This window comes from Sipha flava, unplaced genomic scaffold (genome assembly GCF_003268045.1).
Source record: "Sipha flava isolate LNK unplaced genomic scaffold, YSA_version1 172_pilon_pilon, whole genome shotgun sequence".
NCBI classification, from domain to species: domain Eukaryota; kingdom Metazoa; phylum Arthropoda; class Insecta; order Hemiptera; family Aphididae; genus Sipha; species Sipha flava.
The window spans coordinates 153,937-181,858 of NW_020271951.1; the positions used below are offsets into that span (position 1 = coordinate 153,937).

Sequence of the window (27,922 nt, forward strand, 5' to 3'; positions counted from 1 at the left end):
TATTATTGGATAATTACAAGGGTTTTTTTTTACCCACGTGCCATGTATTTAAATTCAAATGCAAAATATTTTAAAATCATAGGTCATGTAAAATCGGTTTTACTAACGATACTATAATGAACTAAAAGTTATTGTTTAAATCAAAAACCACTCACTTAACAACAGTTTTCTCTTTAACTTTTAATTAATTTATATTTTTAATAATTTAAGAGATGTTTTGATTAATTTTTTTTTTTTTTTAATTTACATGTGTTTCTGTTGAATTGGCTGTTAAATAAAATTAATGTATAATGATAGCTTTAAAGTTATTTAAATAAATGCTTAGATTTGCGTTTTATATTTATAATGTTTACACTGAACGCGCGTAGGTTTTTATCGGCCGCAGCAGAGTACAGTTGTATAAACGCATTCAGTCAAGTGGATGCAAACAAGATCGAATGAAATGATGCGTTTGTGCCGCTGCGTGTGTAAGAATTCATTGTATAGAATATAAATGTCATAAATCGATAAACATTTAAACAAAATCGGGTGAGGGAGAGTAGAGAAGTAGAAAGAGTTCAATGCCAGCTATTATATGTAATGGTACAACGATAAACACAGAAAAGAAAACCGAAAATGATATGTTAAAGGAAATTCGATTTCTATATACATACATATTATGATTATTATTTTGAAATCAAAACGTCTATAAGCGCACATGGCTATTGTAATTATTAAGTCAGTCAATATTTCAGTATCGCGTGGACGGACAAATATTCCGTTGCCGGTAGCGGAAACAAAATTGTCCAATCGAAAATAAACCATATAAAAATGTTAAACAGTATTACACATAATTGTATGTAAAAAAAATATAATAATTAAGATAAAATACGAATACAAAGGTTTTTCACTTGAATCTGACATTGGCGTAAGTGGTGACACAACTTCAACTCCGAGGGGTAACATTTTTAAAATCCAAGATGTACCTTTGCAAAATATGTGCTCTCATTTACTATAGGTAGTCATGTGTAATCTTGTGGCATAAATATTTTTTTTTAGAATAATATCATTTGGATTTTATTGGACAATAATTTATATGGATAACTTTTCTTGATAAAAAGGTAAATTAAATAGATTTTATAATTTTTTTAAAATAAAAATCTTTTTTTTTTTCCAAAATACGGTTACTAATTATACTAGTTATTTATTTATTAATATAAACGCCATTTATTACGTGAAAATGGTTACGTTCTAATAAAGGGGAACAGGTTATTGAACCATTTATTAATTTAGAAAAAAAGGAAACGGTAACCTTTTGAACCAAGCGGGCCATATTTTTTTTTTCAATTGTTTATCAAAGGCCACATTAAAAATTTTTTTTTACATATGATATATACTAATAATTGTATTGCTATTATATTCGATTATTTTACATAGAAATATGAGTGCAAAAAATACGAATGTTACTGGAAAAATTGCTTTTAAGAAAAAATTTAATTTTTTGACAAATTAAACATAATGGTTTATCTTTGTCTTCGACGAAAAAGTATAAATCAACCCAAGAATTATTAAAAAAACGATGTTTATCACAAATTTTTCTTTTATTAGTCGCCAAAATGTTTGGATTTACTTATAAAATGAAACTATTACAAACGCAGTTAAATGTAAAGGGCGTAATCACGGTGTAATTACTAATTTCTACAAACGCAAAGTAACTATGACCATAGATTGAATATATTAGATACATATGTATTAAATACATTTAAAATTTTAATTTTTAAATATATATAAGTATATTTAATTTATCCTATGACTGAGTAGTGCAGCCATCATTATCTTCGACTCCGATTAGATAATAATAACAATTTTATTTATAAAGAAAAAAGAATTGAATAGTATTGAAAATTGTATGGCAAATGTATTGAACAAAAATGAAACATAGAAATTAACCACCTTCGAGCAGGCCATAAAAAATTACTTCGCGGGCCACATTTGGCCCGCGGGCCGCGGGTTGCCGACCCCTGATTTAAGGTATTGAAGTTATTATTATTAGAGTTTTTGTTTTTGTAATCAATAAAGCGTAAACATTTTCTCTGCTCTCTTTCTAATTTTTCAATACGACAAGTAGAAAACGGGCTCAAAATTATCGATCCATATTCTAATAAAGGGTGAACCAACGCACAATAAAGAATTTTTAGATAGTATAATGAATGTTATTGTGATTGAATGTTGTTGTATATTTAATTAAAAACCCTACAGTTTTTATATGTTTTAAGCTTATTTGATGTATATAATTGGAAAACATGAGATTGGATTGGAAGGATATACTAAGATCTAGTACATGCTTAATTTCAAGTAATGGAAATTTATCAATATTAAAATTAAAGTTTATTTTGTTGTTTGTTCGATTATAAGACATTTTTAAACATTTAAAAATATTAATATTTAATTAATTCGCTTTGCTTCAAGCCATAAGTACGAGTATAGCAAATGTACCAATTTTTACGGTTACGTTCGTTTTTCAATTATGTTTTTCTTTGATAACGAGTGAAATTGGTAGAAATACAAAGACGTTTAAAATCAGACTCATTATATAGGCTATGTTTAGCATCAAGAATTTGCAAGACATTATCGGCTGTTAAAAAATAATAGAACTCTATTTATTAGATAGTTTGCCCAAGCGAGACAAAGATTTTAAGGTAAAATTCAATTTTAAATTAGAAGATATTTAATGTATTGTCATCTTGTTCGTTTACATTGAATATAATAGTATTACGACACTTGGATTCTGGTTCTATTATTTCATGTACAATATTCAAGGTTAGGTTTATCTAATGACGAAGTGAGAGTATGATTGCAACTTTTATTACGCAAATAATCAATTTATTTTTTTAAGTCAAAATTTCCTTTTTTCAGTATTGAAATATACGAATCTCTATAGATTATAATCTACCCTAGATAGATAATGAAGTATTTTCTTGGATTTGTAATTTGATTGCAATTGATTTAATTTACTGGATTTCAGAATGAATGGATTTGATTGAAAGCAAAATATCCTTTAAAGAGACGTTATCTGCATTTATTTTCCCTTTGAGATTTGAAAACGAATTTGATTTGGCTGGGGGCGTTCGAGACATTGTGAACATGTAGATATAAATCGATGATAATTGATGTTGATTGATTTAAACGTATAGTTAATTTCTTGAACGGTCAAAATCAGTTTTCGTTCTTTTCCGTTTCTCGACGAACGTTACGGGGCGCGAGCTACGGCGACCGAAGGTGCGCGCAAGCAATATGAGCGATCGGCAGTACCGTCACGCGGGGTTCGCTTCCGTTGGCGGTGACCCGTCGCCGGTCTATCGCGTGACGTCGTCGTTAGATGACCGTGCGGTGCTCGCGCGCGCGCTATCTGTCCGTCGACCGACGGTCCCGCGCGGTGAGGAACGCGAAGGCGACCGGGGACGTTCCAGCGACGCGGAAAAACCATTGACACATCATAATGGAAAAACGCGTCGCGGTCGGAATTTTCGGCAACAAATCGTCACCGGTGACACGGAACGCCGTCGACCGCGTCTCGCAGTCCTGGTTACCTAACCTGATACCGTCACCGAAGCGGCGAGCGGCGGTGAGGAACATGTCCGTTGTTATCACACGTCGTAACGGACATATTTGTTTACGTGTCCTACGTGTCCCGGTGACGTGAATGGTTTGAAGAGTTAACAGCAAAGCGGTTAGGCAACGAGAGCAAAAAAAAAAAAAAAATATACCGTCGTCGTCCCCGATAGATACGTGTGCAGTTGGATACGTGGTACGCACGATCCGTCCGAACAGCGTTGGAACTGCCAACGGGCCGCGTTTAGAGTCATCGCTAGCCGTCGAATTCGCATAGTTTCACACGTTTCACGTCCGTCCGTACGCACGCGTCGCGCGTAATAACCGTTAACGTCGAACGCAAAAACATACAATATCCATAGGTAAGTCGTTGTTGAATTATTGTCGTTGTTTTATGTCGTTCTGACAGGTCACTCTCTCCTTCTCTCAACCTCGCCGCTATCTGCTATCGTCATTTTTTTCTTTTATTTTGCCCGCCTAACCGCTTTTCCCGTTGTCGTCGTCTGGTCGGTATTCCGTCCGAACGGGGAAAAACACGCGTTCGTTACCTACGGCGCTTGCGCAACTCAACGGTTCGGCCGAGTGCGCGACATGTCGCGTTACCCGACGTTGCGTTGCTGTGGTTACGAGCTGGACCGCACCATCGGCACCGGCGGCTTTGGTAAAGTCAAACTGGCCACGCACACGCTAACCGGCGAGAAGGTGGCCGTCAAGATCATGGATAAGACCAAGCTGGGCAAGGACCTACCGCGCGTCAAGCTCGAAATCAGCGCGCTCAAGAGTCTGTCGCATCCCAACATCTGCAAGCTGTACCAAGTGATCGAGACCGAGACGCACTGTTACGTGGTCATGGAGTACTGTTCGGGCGGCGAGCTGTTTGACCACATCGTTGAGAAAAGCCGTCTCAGCGAAATGGAGTCCAGGATGTTCTTCAGACAGATCATATCGGCTGTGTCGTATTTGCATGACAATGGGTATGCCCACCGTGACCTCAAACCCGAAAATGTGCTCCTGGACAAAGAACAGAATCTGAAAATAATTGATTTCGGTCTTTGCGCCAAGCCTCAGGGTGGTATGGACAGTCTGCTATTAACTTCTTGCGGTTCGCCCACTTACGCTGCACCCGAACTCATTCAGGGCGTCAAGTATCACGGCTCCGAAGTGGACATCTGGAGCATGGGTGTTATACTGTACGCGCTGTTATGTGGTTGTTTGCCCTTTGAAAGTGATAACATCGATGAACTGTTTAAGAAAATTTTACGTGGTAAATATATCGAACCGGGCTGGTTGTCATCGGGCAGTAAACGTTTATTGAGACGTATGCTTTGCGTAGACCCATTGAAGCGCATACGAATCAATGAGTTAATCAATGACCCTTGGATTAAACTAGGGTTTGGTTGTCCTCCGTCTACTCTATCTCATGCTATTGATCAACGTAAGGACGTAGAATGCCTTGAAGTTATGAGTCGACATTTCAATGTCGAGGCAGAAATTCTGTGGTCTCGTCTTTCAAAGTGGAAGTATGACAGCGAAACTGCCACTTATTTGTTGTTATTAAATTTAAAAAAGTCTGGATTTCCCTTGATGCTTAAGAAAAAAGAAATACCCAAACCACAACCAGAGCTCATTATTAGAAGGCCAGTTGCATTACATACTCCAGGCCAAGAGAATAGAAGAGTTGTTGGACGTGCTATCAGGAGAAAAATGGAAGAAGTAACTCCAACTATACCCGCTAAAATCAAAAAGAATACTAATCTTGATACTCCACAACAACAGTGTTCATCAAATCAAAATAGTCCGGCAGGCAAAATATTTTCAGGATTAGACCGCGTGCGAAAAGCTTTGACTCCTAGACGTCGTATTTCTACACCGACATCAAAACAACCGGAAATTTTAAATATTAAAAAAGATTTATGTAATATATCAACTACAATCTGTAAGGATCCTGAAAAGGTGATGAATCAACTAGAAAATGTTTTAGCTACGAAAAATGTAATTTGCTCAAGGAAAGGCTTTGTGCTTAGGGGAAAATTAAAGAGCGATGCAGGCGATAAGGAAAAGTTGAAGCTGTCTTTTGAATTAGAAATTTGCCTTGTGCCTTCAATAAACAGAGAGAATGTACCTGTTGTCGCTATTAAACGAAAGCGACTTAAGGGTGATTCTTGGATGTACAAAAAAATATGTGAGGAAATACTTAATTTTACTGGAAAATGTGAAACTATTCTAGAGTGATTCTTTTCTTTTTCTTTTGATTAAATTTACTTGATTTTTGACTGTTCTAATTTTTATTTTTATATAATATCTGGTGGATTGTATTAGTAAATATATATTGGGATAGATTAAAGTAACATTATAATTAGTTTAATTTGGTTGCTTCAAATTGACGAAATGTTTGACCATATTTGTTGATATAAGCCAATGTTGCAAGTATTATACTTTTTTTTTGTGTGTTCTAGAATGATTTCTACTATAATAGCATACAAATATTTTTGAAAATAGTTATATTTAATTGTGATTAAATAATTGTGATCTTTTCCTTGCCTAACTCTTATGCTTAAATATTTTTCTTTTGCTTTGTACATGAAATTAATTTTGTAAATATAAATTAATTTTGTACAAAATGTTATACCTAAAATAATTTATTTAACATTCTAATGTAAGCAAAATCAAAAAACTGATTCTTTCACTGATATAAGTAATTTAAGTTATTTTTGTAAGTTAAATGTACTCTGTAGTTTTTGTATTCTATAATATTGAAATACATATTTGAATTTCGTTATTACAAATTAATCTGGTATATTTTATTTTTTATACTAATTTAAAATAGCCTTATCCTTTTCAAACAGTTTTACTTTTTATATCATATTAATTAACATTTGATTATTCTTTACAAGGGCTTTTACATTGTATGTAACAGTTAATTCATTTCTCTATTAAATATTTTTTTTAAGAAAAATATAGGTACTTTTGATATTGGATGAGTTAGTTTATTTTTTTTCAGTTAATAAAAGAACATTTATATGATGGTAAATTAATATAAAATTGTTTAAATAAGAACTTTATTTAAAAATTATGGTTAATATACTTGTTAGTTATCATATAACATTTGAAAGATATTGTATATCCTAAATTGTGTATAGTAAATAATATATATATATATATATATATATATATATATATATATATAATAACATTATATTAATATATCTTATAATAATTTGAGTAATTGTGCCGAAAATCTCAACAGAAGTCATAGCCACAATTCATCTACATTTAATATGGAAATTACATATATACATTATACTTCATAATTTTTTTCTCAGTATAATAGTTCATTTGTATGACATTCATAATGATTGTGTTGTTGAGCTTGGTTGTCAAACAATGATCAAAGCCTTAATGGTTATTAATTGTATTATTGGTTTATATTGTTGTGTTAACTTTATTTAAATTGTAGAAATTAAGAAATAATTATGTTTTAAAAATATGGGGACTAAACTTGTAATATTTATATTTGCAGAATGTATTCATTAAAGTCATTCATAATTGTAGCACTAGTTTGCACATCTTTAACCGTATCCAGTTTAGATACTGCTCGACTATTGGTATCCAAACAAGTTCTTAATAAATTACTTGTTCAAGACTCTGATATCCTAGTAAAAGTATGCATAAATTAAATATATAATAAATTAATTAGCTAAAAATGTTTTTTTATATGGTTATTAATTTAAATTTATTTTGATAGTATACCATTTACAATGTGGGAAGTGTACCAGCTACAAATGTTATATTACAAGACTCGGGATTTCCTGCTGAAGCATTTGCCACAGTAAAAGGAAATTTGAACATACGTTTTAACAGAATACCTTCTGGAGCAAATGTTACCCATGCTGTAGTTATTAAACCTTTGACATATGGCCGATTTAACTTCTCAGCCGCAGTGGTACAGTACAAATCGTCTGAAAATGCTGAAGAGCCACAGTTCGCAATCAGCAGTGAGCCTGGTGAAGGATACATTATCAGTTATGCTGAATATGACAAGAAATTCTCACCTCATTTGGTAAATATTGGGATACTATTTTTTTGTAAATCTCCTAATGATTGAATTAAATTAAATTTATATTAAGAATCTTCTGATATTTAGACTATATTTTTAATAAGCTATTATTTATAATCTTAAGGGAGTTAAATTTATAATTAAAACAATTTTATATTTCATTCTTATGATTGATTATGTTGGGAAAGTAAATGTATTTTTACAATAGACAACTTAAAATGAATAACGTAAAATACAAACAATAATTTATCTTATTTATGTAAAACAAATATTGTTCTTATCAATGTTGCTAATTGGTTTTATTTTTATTTTTTCAGCTTGATTGGTTTGCATTCGCTGTTATGTCTCTACCAGCCGTAGTTGCTCCATTTATGTTATGGTGGGTTAGCAAGTCCAAATACGAATTAATATTGAAACAAAAACGTGAAAAAGTATCTAAAGATTAAAATGAATTAAAGAAAAACTTCCGTGTAACTTATATTAAGGATTCTTATGTTTAATTTTGTTTAATATAATTTTTTTATATGTATCTATTAAGTACTTATAAAAATGCCTGAATCATTTCCTATATCTAATTACTAAAAATAAATATTTCCCAAAAAATTATTTCCGAATATGCTCTACAGTTTTCGTAAATGAAACCAATTAATTAATTTTTCATGTTGAAAATACACGATCTCTTTACTGTCAGTGTTTGTGTATTTTATTGGTATTATCTATTACATTAAAATTAAAATTATTTTAAAATGTACAAAAGATTTAAAGTTAGTTTTTTTCTATTTGTTTTTTAAGTATGTTAATTTTTGTTGTTGATATTTTATTATGTTCAGTCAATTAAAAACTTGATAAATAAATTCTTGTCATAGTTGTAGGTGGATAGGTGAATAATTAAATCTTTTATTAAATTTATTTTGTATTATTTGATTGAACAAATATTCAACATAGTATAATTTAATTTAGAGTACAATTTTATGTTAATAATTTTTTCATGAAATTGTTTTACAAGTGCAATATGCATCTTTTTATTATGCTATTGATTATTTTTATCTTGACCAATTTTAAGCTTGCGTTCATCAAATTATTTTGATATTTTTATCAATAAGTATTAATAAATTCATCATATATATCACAATATTTACTAATATTTAAGCAATGTGTTTCAAACAAAATATTGTTTTCACTAAAACAATTGCAGAATATGTATGTAACAATATAATTTGTTTATTACTTACATGTATTAGTTATACTGAGTATGGATAGTACAAATATCAAGAATAAATATACTTTTATCATGTTTATAAATAATTGTAAAATTTTTATTATATTTTATAAAACTTGCAGGGTAATTTTTTAGTTTTGAACACAACTTATATTTTTTATCTTAGATTATTACAAAAATAATAAAAATTCTAAGTGACTTATTTTATAAATAGTATAAAATAATATAAAATGGATGTATATTAAAATTTAGTAAAAAGTACCTAACTAATAGTTAATTATTGATTTGTGTTTCAAATTTGAGTTTAAATGAGTAGAGTGGCTTCTCATATTCTAAAATTGTGTGCACATATTAAACTTGAAGTATTAATTATTACTGATAGAGGTAAAAACATATTTTTTTGTGTAGTCAATATTTTTAGAAATACTGTTAAAACAGTTTTTGACTAAACAAATTTCATTTACATTTTTTTTTTTTTTTAATTTTCATTTATTACATAGGAAAACTAATACTAATAGTTTTACTCGGATAGTTTTATTAATAAAAATAAAAAAAATTCTGGATTAATTTAATTGACATATATGATTCGAATGTAAAAGTTGTTCAACTCGATGACGATGGGAAGGTTATTTTTAGGGACTCTTCGAATCACCAATTTCATCAGATCACACGCTCGCCAACCAAAATTAATTACACCACACAATTTTAAACGGCCACGAATGATAGCACCAAGTCACTGCGTTTATTTATGTTTATATTTATTACTTTTAAGTTACATTGTAGTATTCCATGCATCGTTATAACTTCATATTGTTAAAATGTGTCGAGTACATGGGTATTTCACCATTGTAATTATTTTCTTGGCTTTCTGCTACAAAGACCCTATTTTTTCATGAATAACGTTAACGAAATTGCACGTTATTCGTTTTACCATTTTTAATTAATATTCTCGGGATGACGTGGAGGTTTGGACCTTTAGCAACGCGTACACCAATGGTATCCGATGAAACCCGCCGTAACGTAAATACGAATATTAGTGATCGGACTTTGTCGGTTGTCTACTGGAGACGCTTGTGTAGTAGTTCTATTAAAACATAAAATATACAATTACGCGGAAGACAGAGGCCCCACGGGGCAATCTTATCAACTCATCCGTGTGCACTCATTTTGACGTTTTATTAAACTGACATATTGTCGTGTTTAATATAATTTACTTGTGTAAAATAATGTTTTCCTTATGCATGAATAAACGACGGGAACGCAAAACGAGCAGATTTATATTCAAATTAAACAATGTCAAATTAAGAAAAATATTGAAACCGGTCACCGTTATTCGGTGCGACTTGTAGGCTATTTCGCGTTTAAAAAAAGTTTATTTTTATGTTTCACTTTTCTCGTTCACCATTGACGGTATTAATACATTTAAATATTGTGTTGAATATGTTAAAGTTGAAAAAGAGAAAAAAATACAGGAGAAAAAAACTTATTGAGCATAATTTGTGTACGTCAAAGATGCTCGAGTATAAGAACTAGATACGGTAGTATTTTTTTAATTTATTTATAAAGTTAAAATGCGAATTTAGTCATAATTTTTCACGGAACAATCTTGTTAGAAATCTTGGCTTCGCTCACGGGGATAAGAATAAAACCTTAAATACGATGTCGATTAAAATCGCGGTGGCTCGTGTAAAAAAAAAATAATAAGAAACTAATTTAATTTAAAAGCCAATTTACTGGTTTTATTTTTTCCCCAAAGGCACGGTATTCCGTCTTTTTCGACGTGCACTGTGGAGCAATAATAATTTTCATCGTAATCCGTAGTTATGCTCAAGATTTCCACGCGTTACTTCTACCAGCATGGAAACAAATTGTGTTATAGGTGCAACTATTTGTACGATGGTGCATGTACCAATGGTATTGAAAACGTTTAAAAATAATATAAAAAAAAAAAAACCATTGAACAATATTATTTTGGGTATTATACTGTAGAATCAGGTTTACTCTAATCCGTATTAGGGGGGGGGGAGTGGAAAAATTCCTTGCCGCTTAAATAATCTAACATTAAATTATACTTGAAGGGTCACGTCTCAGATGAAATGCAGCCAGTTCGAATTAGACTAGATTGTATATGAATATATGTAGTATTTTTAAATATTAATTTATTTTTATTATGTTCATCATGACATTATACAGCAACGGTCAGAAAAGTGATTTCCAAACTTTTCATACTTAACGTTCCATTTTGAATTTTTAAAATTACTCATCGCTCCAACCCCAGCATTTTTTTTTTTAAAAACTTACAGTTTAAGTTTTATAATCAGTCATTTAAGTAAAGTTAAGAAAAATAAAATATGTTTACTCCATAAATAATTTTTACTTCTAAAAACGAATATCTATTGGAAATATGTTTTCGAATTTTCCACAATAAAATAATTATACAAAAAATGTATTAGCGATTAGTGATTGCCTTGAGGTTGATGAATTTCTGATAATTAAATAATAATTGGCTTAATGGATGACAATATCAGTCTTAAATCTCCCTTTACACATACTTTATAATAATTATTTTTTTTAATTGAACAAACATTTTTTTTATTTACAATCTGTATTTACATGTTGTACAATAAGTATATCTGATAATTTAAAGGAAAGCCTTTAAGGAGAGAGTAGGTCCTTATACTCGATCCTTTAAGGCAGGGGTCGGCAACCCGCGGCCCGCGAAAAAATTTTTTATGGCCCGCATAAAGGTGGTTAATTTCTGTGTTTTATTTTTGTTCAATAAATTTTTCATACAATTTTCAATAATATTAAATTCTTTTTTCTTTATAAATCAATTTGTTATTATTATCTAATCGGAGTCGAAGATAATGATGGCTGCACTACTCAGTCATAGGATAAATTAAATATACTTATATATATTTAAAAATTAAAATTTTAAATTAGTGATTCTTGGGTTGATTTATACTTTTTCGTCGAAAACAAAGGTAAGTCATAATGTTTAATTTGTCAAAAAATTAAATTTTTTCTTAAAAGCAATTTTTTCCAATTACATTCGTATTTTTTGCACTCATATTTCTATGTAAAATAATCAAATATAATAGCAATACCATTATTAGTATATATCATATGTAAAAAATTTTTTTTAATGTGACCCTTGATAAGCATTTGAAAAAAATATGGCCCACGTGGTTCAAAATGTTGCCGACCTCTGCTTTAAGGCACCTGGATGTGGTACCTGGAGTTTGTTTGGATGAAAGGTGAATGATAATAGGATTTGAGTGAGCACTGAAAATCGTATGTGTTTTTCTTGTAAAATATTTTTATTTTTCATTTTCTTACCGGTGGGGGAGATTGCACCGTTCGGGGAGAGGGAATGGCACAAGAGAAACATCCTAGATTCTATGCCCATGTATATAACTAATAGTTTTATTGTTCGAAAGTTTTAACACAAAATGTAATGCTTGCAAATAATTTATTTATACACTTTTGGTAACAATAATTATATTATATTTATGAAAATAAATGTAAAAAAAAAAAAAAATAATGATAAAACTCATAATAAAATCGGTACCAAACGTAATAATAATAATAATAATAATAATTATAATTATAATAACAGCGTCCGTTGAAATGAGAATCTCGATGAATATTCTTCCTGTAAATAATGAAAAAAAAAAACGTATTTTTATACGACAACGTGTGATTTGTACATAACATAATGTTATGTTTTGTTATATGTACACGTTATTGGTAAATTAATAAAAGTGTTTACTTTTCAAGGACTTCGTATGGACTTGCACGATTCGCGCGTCTTTTTCTGTACTCTCCTGCCGATGTGCAACGCTATTTCTCCCAATTTGATTTCTTTAAATACCGCAATGGCTTCTCGATGGCTCAAACCGTGCAACGGCTTGTTGTTAACCGCCAATATTTCGTCACCTAAAACGAATAGGTAATGTTTTATTCATATTTCGCGCAACACAGCAGTAACAGCAGTTATGTTGTTGAATTCTATTTGTCATTTAATTGTTTTTAGATCCCGCTTTGATTCTAATGACGTATAAATCAAATGCGATACTTCTTCGACCCATACTACAAGTAAAACAAAGTGTAAACTATTTTGTAATTTGTAAAGTATTCTTATTCTTTGCCTCTGCCATTTCTCTCGACTATATATACGTTATCAACCGTTTTCTTCATCTTACACACGAACCTATCTCCCAACTCTCGTTGATGCGCACCAGCTACCCTAATATTGTCACTCTCAATTTCGTCTAACCATTTCTTCTTCCGGCCTTCTTCTCCATCTCTCCCGTTCTAAGTTAATTTTCATGACACCTTTCGCTGTATCCTTCTCATAGTTTATCGTAACATGTTCGTGTCTAATTTTAATCCATTTGATTTCATTTTTTCGACAAAATTTTAAATACAATACAATACGAAATTTTAGGCTCCTAATTCAAAAAATAGGTATACCATTATTGACGGGACACAGACCCACTGTTGTTCCCATCAATTTTGTTGAATGTATTCTACGCCGACGAATATCTGAATGTAGACATTTTTATGATTTAGACGGTGGTTTTATAAAGGATTATAAACAGTGCCGGATTAACAAATTTGCCGCATAGGAGCAGATTTTAAAATTCCGCTCTTCAATCCCCTCCACAAACCAATATTTATCTATATATATATATATATATAGTTTCGTGTATAGGTTTATTGATAAAAGTGGAGCTCCAGTGTATCAGATATTTCAAAATTGTGTCATGCGGACTTTTGGTGATCAAAATATTTTTAGGATGCGGAGTTAAGGTGCGTTCATTTTTTCAATTATGCGTTAACACGGTGCATGTGGAGCTATGGATTCACAAAATATCTTTATTGAAGCGAAACTTTATTACTATCGCAGTGAGAAATCTCTAGACGGGGGAAAGTAACGCGTAGTCGTTGTATTACTGTTATTCGGTATGGGGTAATAGTCTGCTATTTGGAGATTAAAACCCTCCTAATATCCCGACACGTGTTGCAGCAGGTATGTAACTGGATAACTTATGATGGCCAAGATCATAAGAAATAATGCTGTTGGCCAACAGAGGTTTCCGTCTTTAGTGCGGGTCCCTCGTTAAACGGAGATCCCACCGCGTACACAGCGCGCCTTGACATCAATTCTGTATTCGTATCGTACTACCAGTGTTTCTCAAATTTTTAATTTTTTATACAACACGAGCCCCTTAATTTTATGTAAAATTGTTGGGTGAGAGTAGTAAAATTTTCTTGTATCATAAAAATAGTTAAAACTACAGGGATTTTTTTTTTTTTTTAAACAAAATTTTTTTACACAAATGCTTAACGTCCCTTTTCTTGTAGTAAACTTAACGTACCCTTGGGTTAGGAGGCCACGACCCAGGGTTTGAGAATCACTGTCTTGTACTATATAATAAAATAATGTATACGGACGTATAAGCTTCGTCTCGGGAATTACAACGTTGACAACCATCACGTGGGTACACGCTTTCCGTCTAAAAATATTGTGTTTAGCCGTATAATCCACCAGGCACACATAATACCCCTATAAAGCTTGATATAAATATTAACAATAATAATCGTAGTAGAAATGTATTTGAAGTCATCGGTAGGAATAGAGAGACTGATAAAGGTCTTATTTATTTGTACACTAATGCGGGTAAAAACATTTTTACGAACGATTCCATAGAGCTTGTTGAATTTTGTTGAATCGATACCATTTTGAATAAAAGTATGCCTTATGTGTAGTCGTCGGGTCTGAAAGTCTTCTGGGTCTAAACCACAGTCGCTCTCGTCCATATACCAATACCAAGGAAACTCGACGACACCAGCGTTAATAGAATTTAGAAAAATATCTCATAATTAAATGACGGTTAATGGTTTCTGGTTTCTGGAAGCACGTGCGCAGGCAATAAATCTTTTGACGTTTTGCTTTTTACTTATTATTGATGATAATGTTACCGATGAGGCGTCATAGTAATATGAATTTATCTTTATCGTGTAGCTAATTTTTTTTGTATAGTTTTGTCTACGATCCCCAACAACTCATATACATGTACTAAGGTATAAGAACATATTTGAGACTGACACATGTATTTTAAATGAATTATTATGTTTTCCGGGAGAAGTTTTATGAGTCCGGGAGTAATAATAAACTGATTTAATTATCAATAAATGAAAATAGGGTTAAAGTTTTTACCACTCGTTAGTTACGAACGGTAAATTTAACTCGCGCACACTATGCTACACAACAACTGTGTTATATATATATATATATTTACTATTTAATAAAATATAATATGATATATATTTTATGTACGAAATGGTTCGCTAATGTTGCGTATTTCGAACTTTATTTTTGTTCTCGTTTTCGGAATTCGTTGTTGTTTGAGAATGCTATCTTTCAGCTAAACCATTATTGTCTTGACTCATGATTGGAATTAGGTGCGGGGAATGGAACTAACGTAAGATCTGGGCATGTCAAATATATCTAAGATTACGATAGTAGCCTAATCGACCTTAGTGGTAATACATTGAAAACTCGAAACACGCGTGAAAGATCGGCCGAGGGATTTCTATGCCATCGAATGGTTTACACAACAGACGATAATTTATACATTAGTGACTATGTACAAGTATAAAATTATCAATAAAATATACGTTGAAGTTATTTGTTTTTATAAAATAATTTCAAATCCATTATCTTATAATGTTATATCAACAATCGTTCAAAAGATTTCCTACGGAAGTTTGGTAAAAACGTAAAATTTAATGTGGCAAAAAATAACAATTTATACAATACTTCCTGGAATTTTTGAATTTTTCACTTAAATTTTATATTTTTCATCAACAATTGATATAGTTTAAAAATTGCTTTTCGTAAAACATTGGCGAGTGTTTTTTATTTAATTTTTTTATTCGTCGAACAAATCGGGTTTTAGCGCATGAGAGGATTAATCGTGTCAACGACGATGATCAAATTTGATCGATCAACGGCGGCACGCGGTTCAACAACAATAATAATAATAATAATAAAACGGATCGCGGTCGTGGCTACGCCGAACTAGCCTTAGGCTAGGCTCTAGCTCAGAGATGGCCAACCCGCGGCCCATCTTGGAGAGTTTGCGGCCCACGAGATTTATCAAACATTTACCAAAAAAAAAAAAAAATAATATTTTTGTGCCAATAGCATATTCTGGAATGCCCGCACAGAGGGTCGCGAATCATAGGTTTGGGGGTCGCCGAAAATAATGGATGAAATGATTTTTCCATATTATTTAAAAATAAAATTAAGTTAGTTATTGATTTTGTGAAATTTTTACGTGTATATTAATGAAAACTGTTTATCATATAAATGTTTTATCGGCAATCAAATCAAATTTTGATGAATAAAACAAAATTTTTTTTTTTTCCGAAGGTGTCGCATTACAAAAAAATAAAAAATGGTGGGGAGGGGGTCGCGATCCGAAAAAGGTTGAAAACCACTGCTATAGCTCATCAACCGGTGCTACGATTCTCGCACGAACGCCATCCGGTAGGCGCACACGACGGGCGAATCGTGCGCGACAACAGGGTCTCGGGGCGCGCGCGTTATCCCCGTACGTGAGCGGTATGATCGCTTTGATTATTATTTTGATTATTATTACCGTTGCACCGCGAGTAGTTAATTTAACGGGTCCCAGGGATCGGACCGATCGAATTGCCAATAACGTGCAGCAGTTTAACGGCCGCCGCCGGGTTACACGATCGGCCGAGTGCACGTTAATTACTCATCGAGTGCCGCGTAATTTGTCTGCGCGTTCCGCAATCGCTTTGCACCGCGGCAATGTGTTTTAATCAACGCCGCGGCGCGCCGAACGTTTAAATTATCGCCGCCGCCGTCGTGTCGTAGGGTTTTTCGCCGTTACCGTCATTACGCCGTGCCCATTCCGAGCTTATCGGTGTGCGCGATGGCACTAGAGGTCCGCCGATGACTTGAGCCCAAGCGCCACGACCGTGTTCTACCGTCCACGTCGCGCACCGTTTTTACCGTTAAACCCTCGACCAATTATTTGAAAAAAAAATAAATAAATAAATAAATAAAAAATAGCGAATAAAAAACCGTGGACGACGACGATGCGCGTTAAGAACACGGTATATTGATTTCGATTTCCCCCACGAGTTAACGAGCAACGCGTTATGATTTTCGCGGCGCATTAAAACGTTGAAAGTGTTCGGAACACTGCGAACGATTTGGTTTTTAGCCGTACGTCGCTGTGATTTAGTTTTTAAAATTTGCATTCGATTCGTTAAAAATATACTGTATCTTGAACGCGTCGTCGACTAAAACACAACCACTTTGAAACGCGTTAAAACAGAAATGTATAATACACACGGCACGGAACAGACCGTTGAATTTCGTGCTACATCAAACATTTTTTAGACGCACTCGCTCGCGCGTATTTTTTCTGCGGTTAGGTTTTGCCGACTCTAACTTAAGTGGTACGGTGTAGCTAAACCCTACTGAAATATAAATGTCTAGTCTTCGTGCACGTTAAGGACCGTTATAACGATTTCGCAAACATACATGTTCGCCGCTTCAGTTTTCAGTTTTCAGAAGTTAAATTTATTTGAACTGTATTTCGGTGTTTTATTCATATAAATACATTTGAGTTCCGAAACATTAATTTATAAAGTACCTTTCGAGGTTTTTTTAAAAAAAAAAAAAAAAAACGTTCATCCGATTGGACTCTAACCCAACCAACGTAATAACCCGGTGACGCTTATGCGGTGACAGTTTTACACATACACAAATATAAATATATATAATTATTATACAGGAACGATCGAAAACCCAAGCTGGTATATGACCCGGAGTGCGTTGAACGGAGTAGATTCGGATAAGTGCGTATATGTACCATAGAAGCGGCCGTAAGTTCGGGTTAAGCGAAATAGCGAAAGACGAGCGAAGTAATGAAGTAATGAAAAATAAAAACGACTTTAACGCGGTAGGTAACTTATACCTGGGTACGTATAAGGGTCACGCTTTCGGCAATTCAAAATAATTATATCGCGCGCAGAATAGTACTTATATGGCTATAAATCCATACGCGTGTACGTACGACTGCTGTACGTTCTTCGAGTTTACAGACCGAGCTCACAAGGTGAGGAGGGTTATTGGTGGAAAAACGATCTTATTACTGGGCTATTTTTTTCTTTCTTTTGTTTCCGTCGTACCGTGTCTACGGGAAATGAGAAAAAAAAACCTAGAAAAACACACGCCGAACGCGCTTATTGCGTTCTAGACAATACGCATTTTACGACGGGATGTCGCGTCATAAAGAACGCGAGCACCTCCACCAGCGAACACCACCTCGTCCTTAAGGTTTTTATCGGCAATATGGACGGAGAAAACCGTTTGACTTTTCGAAATGTTACATGCGGTAGAATACATTATATCAGAGATCTTCAACCTTTTTTTTATACGGCACGCCGAATCTGAGATCGCGGGCCAAAATTTTTTTAGAGGAACGAATAGGTAATGTAATTGAAGAACGCTCAAGATTTATTTAGATTTTAGAAAATTGTATATTTATTTTTTATTTTCATAGTTTAAAATTTGGTTTTTTTTGAGATGCTAGTAAGTTACTTAATGAAAAGTTTGAAGCTACTTGTATATTAAAATTCCTTGATAGTTTGCGTCAAACTTTTTTGTTCCAATCAACAGCGTCGTCTGTAAATGATCGTCGCTTGTTAATTACGTACTAAGATTTGATGCGTTTCATTTTCGAAAGCGTCTGTTCACATAAGTATGTGGAGCTAAATATTGAAATCATTTCTTGTGCACATTTTTTCAGATTTGGAGTTATATTGAAAAAATATTAATTAACTTGGCGGGCCGGTTTGAAAAGTTTAACGGGCCGGAACTGTTCCGCGGACCGTAGTAGGTGGAGACCCATGTATTATTCATATTATTTCATATCACGTTTACAGTGACGAATTTTGTGTTTTAAAATCGAATCGTTTTAAATGAGAATTCTGTTGCGGTGCATCCATTTACATATAATAATAATAATAATATTTCGCTTTATAATATGGACATCTGTAGAGTACAATTGGTACTTGATTGATGGACATTTTTTTTTCTTTTTTGACGAACCTTTCTCGGAAAAGGTTAGTTTGTAAACCTTCAGCTACCGCCCTTTGAAGTGTGAAACGTGTAAAGAGATCTTGGAAAAGACAGCGTAGCACAGGGTGAAAATCGAAAACGTTGTAAAGCAATATGCGTGTAATTTCAAAAACGTACCGACTGAGAATCACAAAGTAAGAGAGACTTTATTCTCAAAAAATTATCGGTATTAAGGCTATGGTACATTTTACTGTAAGTTTCATAGATATTGGTTACGAATCTTTCGTTTTAATGAATTCAATGCGAGTCTAGGATTCTAGGATTAGTCTAGGAGCTTTTTACTAGGGATAAGATGAGTGACCGTGATTTTGTTCAGCCATCAAAAGGTTTTGGAATTGTTTAACAATTACATGTACAAATATTTTTCATACTCTCAGCGGTGGCAAAACTTTACGCTGAAACTACTGTCTTCTTAGCTAGATTTTAATATAATGTATTAGTTTCGCTAGCCAAGGTGTGCTCCACCACGAAACTTCATCATAAAAAGAGATTTAAAACGTCGAAAAGCTCGATGTACGCATGTTTTCGAGTAAAACAAAAATAGTAGTTGAAACACCGAATTTTCATAATCGCCGCGCTTCGGACTGCTTCTCGGCTCCAGATTTTTGAATACAGGATGAGTTTTGACCAATACGCCTACGCGCTGGTTAAAAAAAAAAAAAAATACTCGAACGATGACCATATTTAGCGTGCACGAAGAGCGATCAAAGAGAATTACGTTGGGGGCAGATGAATTCTATCTACAAGACGGTCGAATTGAATTCCGGACACGTTTTCGCGGTCGTCCAATAACAATGTTTCCAGGGCTTTGGCGCGAACAACAGGACACGACTCCGGGGACGTATCCGAGCGCGTAAACACACTCGGGCGCCTAACCCGCGTACTGTCCACCACAACTTCCGTGGCTAACTTCGGGGTTTCGGTGGCGGCTAAAGATCTTCGGAACGGTTACGTGGTCGTGTGATACAATGTGTATTCGCTTTCGCGTACACAACACTCACCGCCGTACTCGCTGCGCACGTGTGCAAAATCGTTACCCGCAACATAATATCGTATCAAATCCACACGTTTACGGATACACGCATTATCGTGTGTACGAATACAATATGTAAATACGTGTTCACGTGTGACCGTATGAATTATTTATGCGCGCGCGTCTCGTATTGTGTGCGCACGACGAATACGACGCGTGTGACTCACGTCTTTCGGACCGGCTTCGCGGCGACGAAAACTACGGGTATGAGCGGCATTGGGCAGGACGTGCCAGCGGTAAAAGCGCAATGAACCCGGCACACACACGAGCGCAAACATATTTTATTACGATTATTATTGTTGTGTGTGTGTGTGTGTGTGTGTGTAAATATAATATATTATACGAACGTATTACGGGCGCATAAATGGGTGCGTTTTTTTTTCCTTTATGTACACCTTAATTACGAATGCGCGTGGACGAGCCTGTCCGCTGCTGGTAGTACATGTGCCGCCCGACGAATTGTGTTTTTCTCACAAATTCAATGCACGCGAAGGAAACGCGGTCAGACCTCTTAATCTACCTCAGCACGCAGCTATACCACCGGGTCTCCCGACTTCAACAACAATCGTAATCGGATTTAAAGTCTCCTCCTCCTCCCCCCCCCCCCCCCCCCCCCCCCCCCCCCGACGATTCGGTCACCGCGGGATTTTTCGTTTAAAAACGAAATGGAAACTTCAAATTGTATATTACTTCTACTTCCGTTGAAAAACGTGTCCGGCTAGTAGAATTAAAGCGATAATTTGTATACATTTATATTTTAATGTGTTTATTAGGACCCGAGGAAAATATTACGTTCTATTTTTTTCTTTACATCGAGTTGGGGGTCCACAGTGTCTGAAACGTATTTCCTGAGAGTCATGTATTCGAAAACCACAGCCGCACAACTGTATTAATCTTATGCATTTATAAGCACTAATACAATATAGTTAACGTTTAAGAATATGCGGTTTCTCTATACACGAACCAATGAAGTTACGATGAAAATACAAGGGCACTCGGGTCGTTACTATTTGAACGGTTCGATTGGATGAAATTACGACGAATCTATAGGTAAAACGATGAAACGTGAAAACAAACATTGGTTGCTCGTGTTAATTTTTAACAAAATCCGGTTATTACATAATATTCGTTGCGGATAATCGCGGCAGAATGTCAATTGGACCGTTTTTTATATTCGTATATAAATTATAATATAATTATAGTCGTACTACATCGCGTGCGCGAGAGTTCTGGGTTTTCGTTTATTCTCAGTGCATCTATTTGACGAGATTTCGTTTTATATGTGTAGTTCGATTGACTAATCCATGCGACGGCGGACGAAATAAACATATGAGTGTACCTATTATAATGCATTTCGAAATTTGGAAAAGTTACGGTTCGCGGCGTTTAACCGCTCGCGAGTAATAAAAATAATTTTATCACCGGAATCCAGCGGAAAATAAATATACATTATATTATACACCGGTTTGATAATTACTGTAAAATAATATAATAGTCAAGAATACGGACAGGCATTCGCGCAGTTTAAAGTCGTTCGCGCAGTACGCTCGGGCTAGATATGGTTGGCATGTGCGCAGTTATTTCGCGTGCTTTAAACGAAAAACAACTAAATTAAAAAAAATAAAACCGTAATCGCGTTATGATATTATACGTGTATATGCAAAAAGATAAACGAAAAGTGATTGTCTTAGAAATTCGAAACCGTAATACGTATTGTAAAAACGGGTATGGGCAAATGGGCATAGAAAGATAATTGTTTTTGACTGAATAATGTCATCATCGGCGAATGTTCTGAAGACGATTTCGCAGTTTTTCGTCACGGGGATCCGTACACCGTACAGACAAATATGTATGCATATTAAGCGCGCATGATGTACACATACAGTACGTATAATTATTCAGTCGATGGCGTTTCGTTGTTGCGACAGGTTTATTACGGTTAATCGTTTTACCGTTTAATCGAGATAATGTACATGTGTACAGTGACGAGGACACCATGAAAAAAGTGATGTCGTAAAAAACTCAATAACAGATGTGCGCGTGCGTACGAGAGTATAAGTGAACTCGTGTCAGTCCTTGAAACGACAGCTGCGCCAGAGATAAACGGTATAGAGAACAAACAGACCCGGCGCTTGTTACGTTTGCACGCCCCCGTTGGTTCAATGTTTAAAAAGTCCGAGTGTGCCGTTTCGACAGCCGAAAAGGATTCGACAAAACCGGGTTTTCCGAGTTCCTTTTCGGTTTACGGACGCGTTATTTCGTTACGTCTATTCCGATACAACGATACCGTATACAGTGCACGTGTACACGACACGCGGTGTCGCGTATCTCGTTTGCATGTCGAGCATAATATTTTACGTGCACATTATTAGTATTATCATTTTCAGATTCTGAAGGCAAAGCTTCCAAACGCAATCCTAATCTACAGAGTGAAAATCGCTCACGGATTTGATACACGGGATGTTTTGATTTTCACGGGGGTTTTCGAAAATGTATTCGACAAATAATTTGCCGAGCGTACATGTTATACGATTATTGTAAAACGTATCGCTGTGCATTGACAAGTTTCAGATCGTTTCTGTGTAACCGTATGTCATTTTCTTTTCTCTTGAGTGACGAATGTTTGCATGCTATTCGAATTGAGGTGCGATTTCCTGAAGAAACCTAACTTTGGACGCAATTTTAACAGTAATCTCAAGATGCGTAAAATTTCGCGACTGTCTATCCGCGAATGTTGACAGCCGATTATTGTTACACAGCATAATACATATACGTAATTATAACTCAAACCAACCAAGTCCTGCACATCTATATATTGCATTTGTATTGCGAAAGTTAAATTGTTCGATCGGACTTATTCAATTAAGTACATGCAATTTAATTGAATAATTAACATTTTATTTCCATTCGGTCGTTTAAATTGTTTATTTTTCAAAATTGAAATTCGACGTGTTTGGTGTTGTATGAATTGTACGAATTTCCTTAAATCCAGATGCACGCTTATATTATGTGTTTAAATATTATTATTACCATAACCATAGTGTACATACTAAACATCAAATACGTGAATGAAACATGCGTTTGGCCGTTACTGTCTTTTTCTCTTTTTTTTTTTTTAATATTTACTCGAGGTCGGAATTACTACAGAAGTCTCTGGACGAAGACAAATAATGATGTACTATTAGTCTTAATTAATGCCAGAGTTTTTATCAGGGATACTTTATCTACTCGACAGTGAATTAAAAAATCACCAATGCCTAGTAATGAAGAAAAAAACAATTCTATCGTTAGCCGGTACTGAAAACTATACGTAGTGCGCACACTCGTATTCGCGTACAATATGAGTATTGAAAATCAAAATCGTTTTCTTACCTTCTTTTAGCGACTCCACGTCGGCTGCTTGCCCGTTCGGAAATATAGTCTTCACGTAGATGCCCATCGTGCCTTTCGGCGTGTCCGTGCCGCCCACGATGCTGAAGCCCAAGCACTTGTGGCCCGGGCCTTTCTGGAACTTGACCGTCATTATTCTGAAACACAGGTCCTTGCCGCCACCCCGGGGCAACGTGTAGAAACAGTTGCCGTCGTTTTTCGCATCCTGCGGAATAATAATGACACACTTTATCGCTATTTATAATCTAGGTTTCGCAAACAGCTCCAGGGTTTCCGAAGAGGGCGGAGGACGGTAAGAACAGATCATATTTCAGCTGCATTTGGTTTTATCATTCGATTTTCATTCGTCACACGTTTAAAAATGCTAATAAGACGACGGGACGTATTCCGGTCAAATCACGGGTTCGAAAAAATAAACAAGTTCTTATCCGTGTTTTAAGCTTAATCTAGTTGCGTGCATCCGTTTTGTTTGGCATATTCAACCGAGTTAACTCGACGTTTTCAACAATTCTCTATTGTTTCGGAATGAATCAGGTCATTTGCGCGTTTGGTCGTATTTCGCTCGGAACCAGATAAACGCAAGTTTAATTAACATCGTACAAAATGTACACGGCCCACAGGGACGGCTTACATTACTGCGCTTACAATGCACGTGCATGCGTGTACGAGGAGACGTGTATCGATTCGGGTCGGTCGAACGCCTTTGGGGCCGCAAACGAAAGCGACATGTGCGGTTTTCGTACAGCCGGAAACGGAAATTGTCATTATTACGCACAAAGCCGCGTCGGAGACCGGCCCATGGTATACAGGCGGTGCGCGCGCGGTCACGTACGACCGGTACAATCATTGTTATGCGCATGTATTAATAACGTATATTATTATAGGTGTCAAAAAGTAGTTTTTCGTTTGAATAGGCTTACGCGGCGGCGATGGTATTATTCGAACGTGTGCGGCGTGTGCATTGTGTACCGCTGGAGAGTGGTGCGCGCGCGAGGACGCGGATCTCGAAGGTTACGACGCGTACACACTGCGGAGTGTAGTGGGCGTGATATTGTTGTTGTTATTTTCGTTATTGTTGTAACCGTAACCCGATCATTAGTCGAATCCGGAACGTGTCTTGCGTGCACGCGTAAAACGTGAATGTGTCGCACGTAGGCAAATGCGCGTGCAGGATATGCGAGCCGGGCCGTGCCAGCCCCCGTCAGGATTATTGAAAATTTAAAATTTTTAACACATTTTAGTCCTCGTGAACTGTAAAATCCCGATTGTTTAATTGGATACCTACCTAACAAATTTTATTTTGCACTAAAAACCATGACATCAACATTAGGTGTGTTAGTCGTAATATAGGAACGCAGTCGTACACTGGGTCTCAGTACTAATTTGGGGAAACAATTATTATCGGTTAGTATTTAATATGCCCCCCCTCCTCTTCTGGTAAGTCTCTGATACGAGCGCGGTACAACGGTTACGACGCGAGTAATGGCCCGTTTTTTTTTTTTTTTTTCGTTCCTTTTCGTCTCGCCCGTGTAATGGGGTGTTGAAAAAAGTTGCATTTTCTTCGCCGGCCGACAATCGGACCGTTTTTAAATCGAGAAGAAAATATAATTTTTAACCATCTTTCGGATCGACAACGTTTCGTTTACATTCTAATCATAAAGGATCATCGTTCATGGGGGGCAGGTACGGAAACATTTCAAGGGGGCTTCAACGAACCCCCGCCCTTGGATACGTGTCTGCTAGGTGTACGCGTCGTGTAGGTTAGGGAACAAAGCGTACTAGATTCGTGTGCAGCGGTACGCGAAGAGTATTTCCCGAAGTACTTCCCGTCGACAACAAGTCATTGTGCGCATAATGTCGTGTGCATCTACATTACGTTCTGACGGCCGATTCCAATTATTTTGATACGGACACGTTGAAATGACCGTTGCTGAAAGCAATGCGAAGCTTTCGGTGGTTTTTATTAGCGAATATAAATGAGCCCGACCGTGGGAATTCAATACGATAAACACACTTTTTCTCCAGCGCACTCAAAGATTTTCCTTCTTTGGAGTAAATGTTATTCATTGCATAATTTAGAGCATATCATCGCACGAGAGTTCGGCACGGAGATTTTTATTTTTTCGTATCTTTCACTAACGTACCCAAGTGTCAATCACACGCCAGTTTGTTGTCTATTCTAAACGTAATGTGTTAACTCTATTTTCGACTATTATATATTTGCATAAGCTAAAGCTGGCAAGTACATTGTATGAGACGTGAAGATTGTTAAGAGGTAATTAATGACGTGAACAAAATATCATAACTGTAAAACGATGTTGTATTTTTAAAGTTTTCTTCTATGATTGTTTGGACGATTCATAAAAAAACATGACAAGTTTGAGTTGACAAAGTACTTTTGTTTTTTAAATTCTATTCGAAATTTTAAATATGAATTGAGAACAATTTGTAGGCCAAGGGAAAACGTTTGCAAAAATAAAAAATAAAATCTTCGTTAGTGTTGATTTTCAGTGGTTTTGGAAGAATTTAAATGCAAATAAATAATTTATAATATATCTGTGGGAAACCCAATAATAAATGATTTGAAAAGAAATAGCAATGCATTCGAAAAATAAAATAATCGGTGCATACATATATATGTATACCAAATATGTAGATACACCCGAATAGTATTAAAATATACCGATATATTATTTTTAATTATATACAAATAAACATCATAACATATAAAAACAATTATGTATTGTTAAAGTAATTTAGTTATTGTCTAAAAATAAAAATCGATTGTTTAAATATTCTTCTCAGACGAAAATATGTTTACTTTATCTTTAAAAGTCTATAACAATGCACTATAATAATTTTTATAAACAGATTTAGATCAGAATACATAATATATTGACATCACGACTATTGTCATATAATAGTATTAATACGTATATTTATTATAGTCTACGATTATCAATATAATCTTATGGTGTAGAGTCTACACTGTAGACGAACCACGCGAAAACGTGACTTGAAAATTATATTTTAATTTAATTTAAATCTGCGTGGATTTTAAATTTACAATCTTACCTACGAAGCCAGACTGTAGTAGGTTGTATAGAATTTAAACATAATAACATACGTTTATTGCACGTATTTGTGGTGGGTTATGTATTAATGATAACATCTTTTTTAATAGTTAAATATTAAAAAATCATTATTTTTTATATATATTTTAGTCGATTATACGAAAATCATGAATGATTATTACGTTGTAATTATTATTTAATCTTGAAATATGAAAAATATCAACTCAGTTTCAGTACGCTTCTTAAAAATTTTTCTAATTAAATTTAGTAAACAGTACACTGAATACTTGAAAATTATTCGGTATTGATTTTATTTCCTACAAAAAACTTGTATCGTCATACACTGCGCAATGTTTATAATAATTTTTTATTTTTACCTTAATATTTGTTTGATTCGTTTGTTTAGATGTATCTAATTAACAATGGTTAATATTAATACTGTATGCACTGTTTCATCTAGATGTCGAGTGTCATCAATTTTTAAAATGGTACCACTGCATTAAAAACGTATTTTAAAATGTATGCGTCACACATTTGTAGGGGATATTAAGCTCGCACATTATTCCTTTGGTTATTTTTTTTTTTATATTATTTAATGAGATGTAAATGATTTTCGTTGATCACGTTGAGACTTATGGGCATAAAAGTGAACGTAAACTTTAGTCGTGGATTAATTTCACCACGCGTTAAGGCAAAGTTGCTCGGCCACCATTCAAAAAAATCTTATTAAACGTGACGTATACGTTACGTTTCCGTTGTCCATTTGAAAAGCATAAAGTAACAAATCGTTTTTGTTAACTTTAAAAGCTACTTTCCGAAATAAATCTATCGATCCCTACATTCCTGCGTCGCGTTCACGTGCGAGTTATGTTTTCGGAATCCTTTTAGCCGTCCGCTTAACACCGTGTAGGCGTACAGAAATATGGAAAAATGTCGAAACGTCGTGCGATTACCTGGTTTTCGCGGCGAGAATGGCCTGTAGCCGTGGTACCCGCGATGGTGCCCGTGTTGGCCGTCGAAACGGTCCTGCCGGCCAACGCGCTCCTGCCGCTGATCCTGGACGAGCCGTTCCTCTGCAGCGGCGTCTGGTGGCGACGTTGTCGGCGGCGGTGCGGGTCGTCCCATTGCGACGATTCGGGTATGGCCGGCAGGTCGGCGGCGGCCGTCTGGTGCGGCGGCACCGGTGGCGGCAGTCCGGTGGTCAACGGGTCCGGTGGAGGCGCCCGTCTGGTGCAGTACGCGTCCGGGTACGGCGGCGGCGGCGGCCTGTGCATTGCGGACGGCGGAGGTACCGGCGGCGGGGGCGGGGAACACAGGGGCGGCAGTGACGGCGGTGGCAGCGGCGGCGGCGGCGGCGACGACG

General features: G+C 35.1%; 3 protein-coding genes across 4 annotated transcripts; 2 read left to right on the forward strand and 1 right to left on the reverse strand.

Moving 5' to 3' along the window:
- Window positions 1-3,649: 3,649 nt before the first annotated feature.
- Window positions 3,650-8,181, forward strand: LOC112680047 (translocon-associated protein subunit beta). The gene is made up of 4 exons (XM_025550033.1): window positions 3,650-3,953; window positions 7,112-7,253; window positions 7,337-7,651; window positions 7,966-8,181. Exons 2-4 carry the CDS (start codon window positions 7,113-7,115, stop codon window positions 8,092-8,094), a joined length of 585 nt encoding a protein of 194 aa, XP_025405818.1. The 5' UTR covers window positions 3,650-3,953; window position 7,112; the 3' UTR covers window positions 8,095-8,181.
- On the forward strand, window positions 3,960-6,157 carry LOC112680046 (maternal embryonic leucine zipper kinase-like). Its single transcript, XM_025550032.1, has one exon. It carries the CDS (start codon window positions 4,183-4,185, stop codon window positions 5,821-5,823), a length of 1,641 nt encoding a protein of 546 aa, XP_025405817.1. The 5' UTR covers window positions 3,960-4,182; the 3' UTR covers window positions 5,824-6,157.
- Window positions 8,182-12,425: 4,244 nt separating the features above from the next.
- On the reverse strand, window positions 12,426-27,886 carry LOC112680044 (pro-interleukin-16-like). 2 transcript variants are annotated; one of them, XM_025550030.1, is made up of 4 exons: window positions 27,513-27,886; window positions 23,468-23,690; window positions 12,640-12,806; window positions 12,426-12,522 (listed from the first exon to the last, which is right to left on the reverse strand). In XM_025550030.1, exons 1-3 carry the CDS (start codon window positions 27,831-27,833, stop codon window positions 12,643-12,645), a joined length of 708 nt encoding a protein of 235 aa, XP_025405815.1. In that variant the 5' UTR covers window positions 27,834-27,886; the 3' UTR covers window positions 12,426-12,522; window positions 12,640-12,642. The 2 variants fall into 2 exon arrangements, with proteins under 2 accessions (XP_025405815.1, XP_025405816.1); XM_025550031.1 differs by lacking the exon at window positions 12,426-12,522 and having other exon boundaries at window positions 12,639-12,806.
- Between the last annotated feature and the right edge of the window lie 36 nt (window positions 27,887-27,922).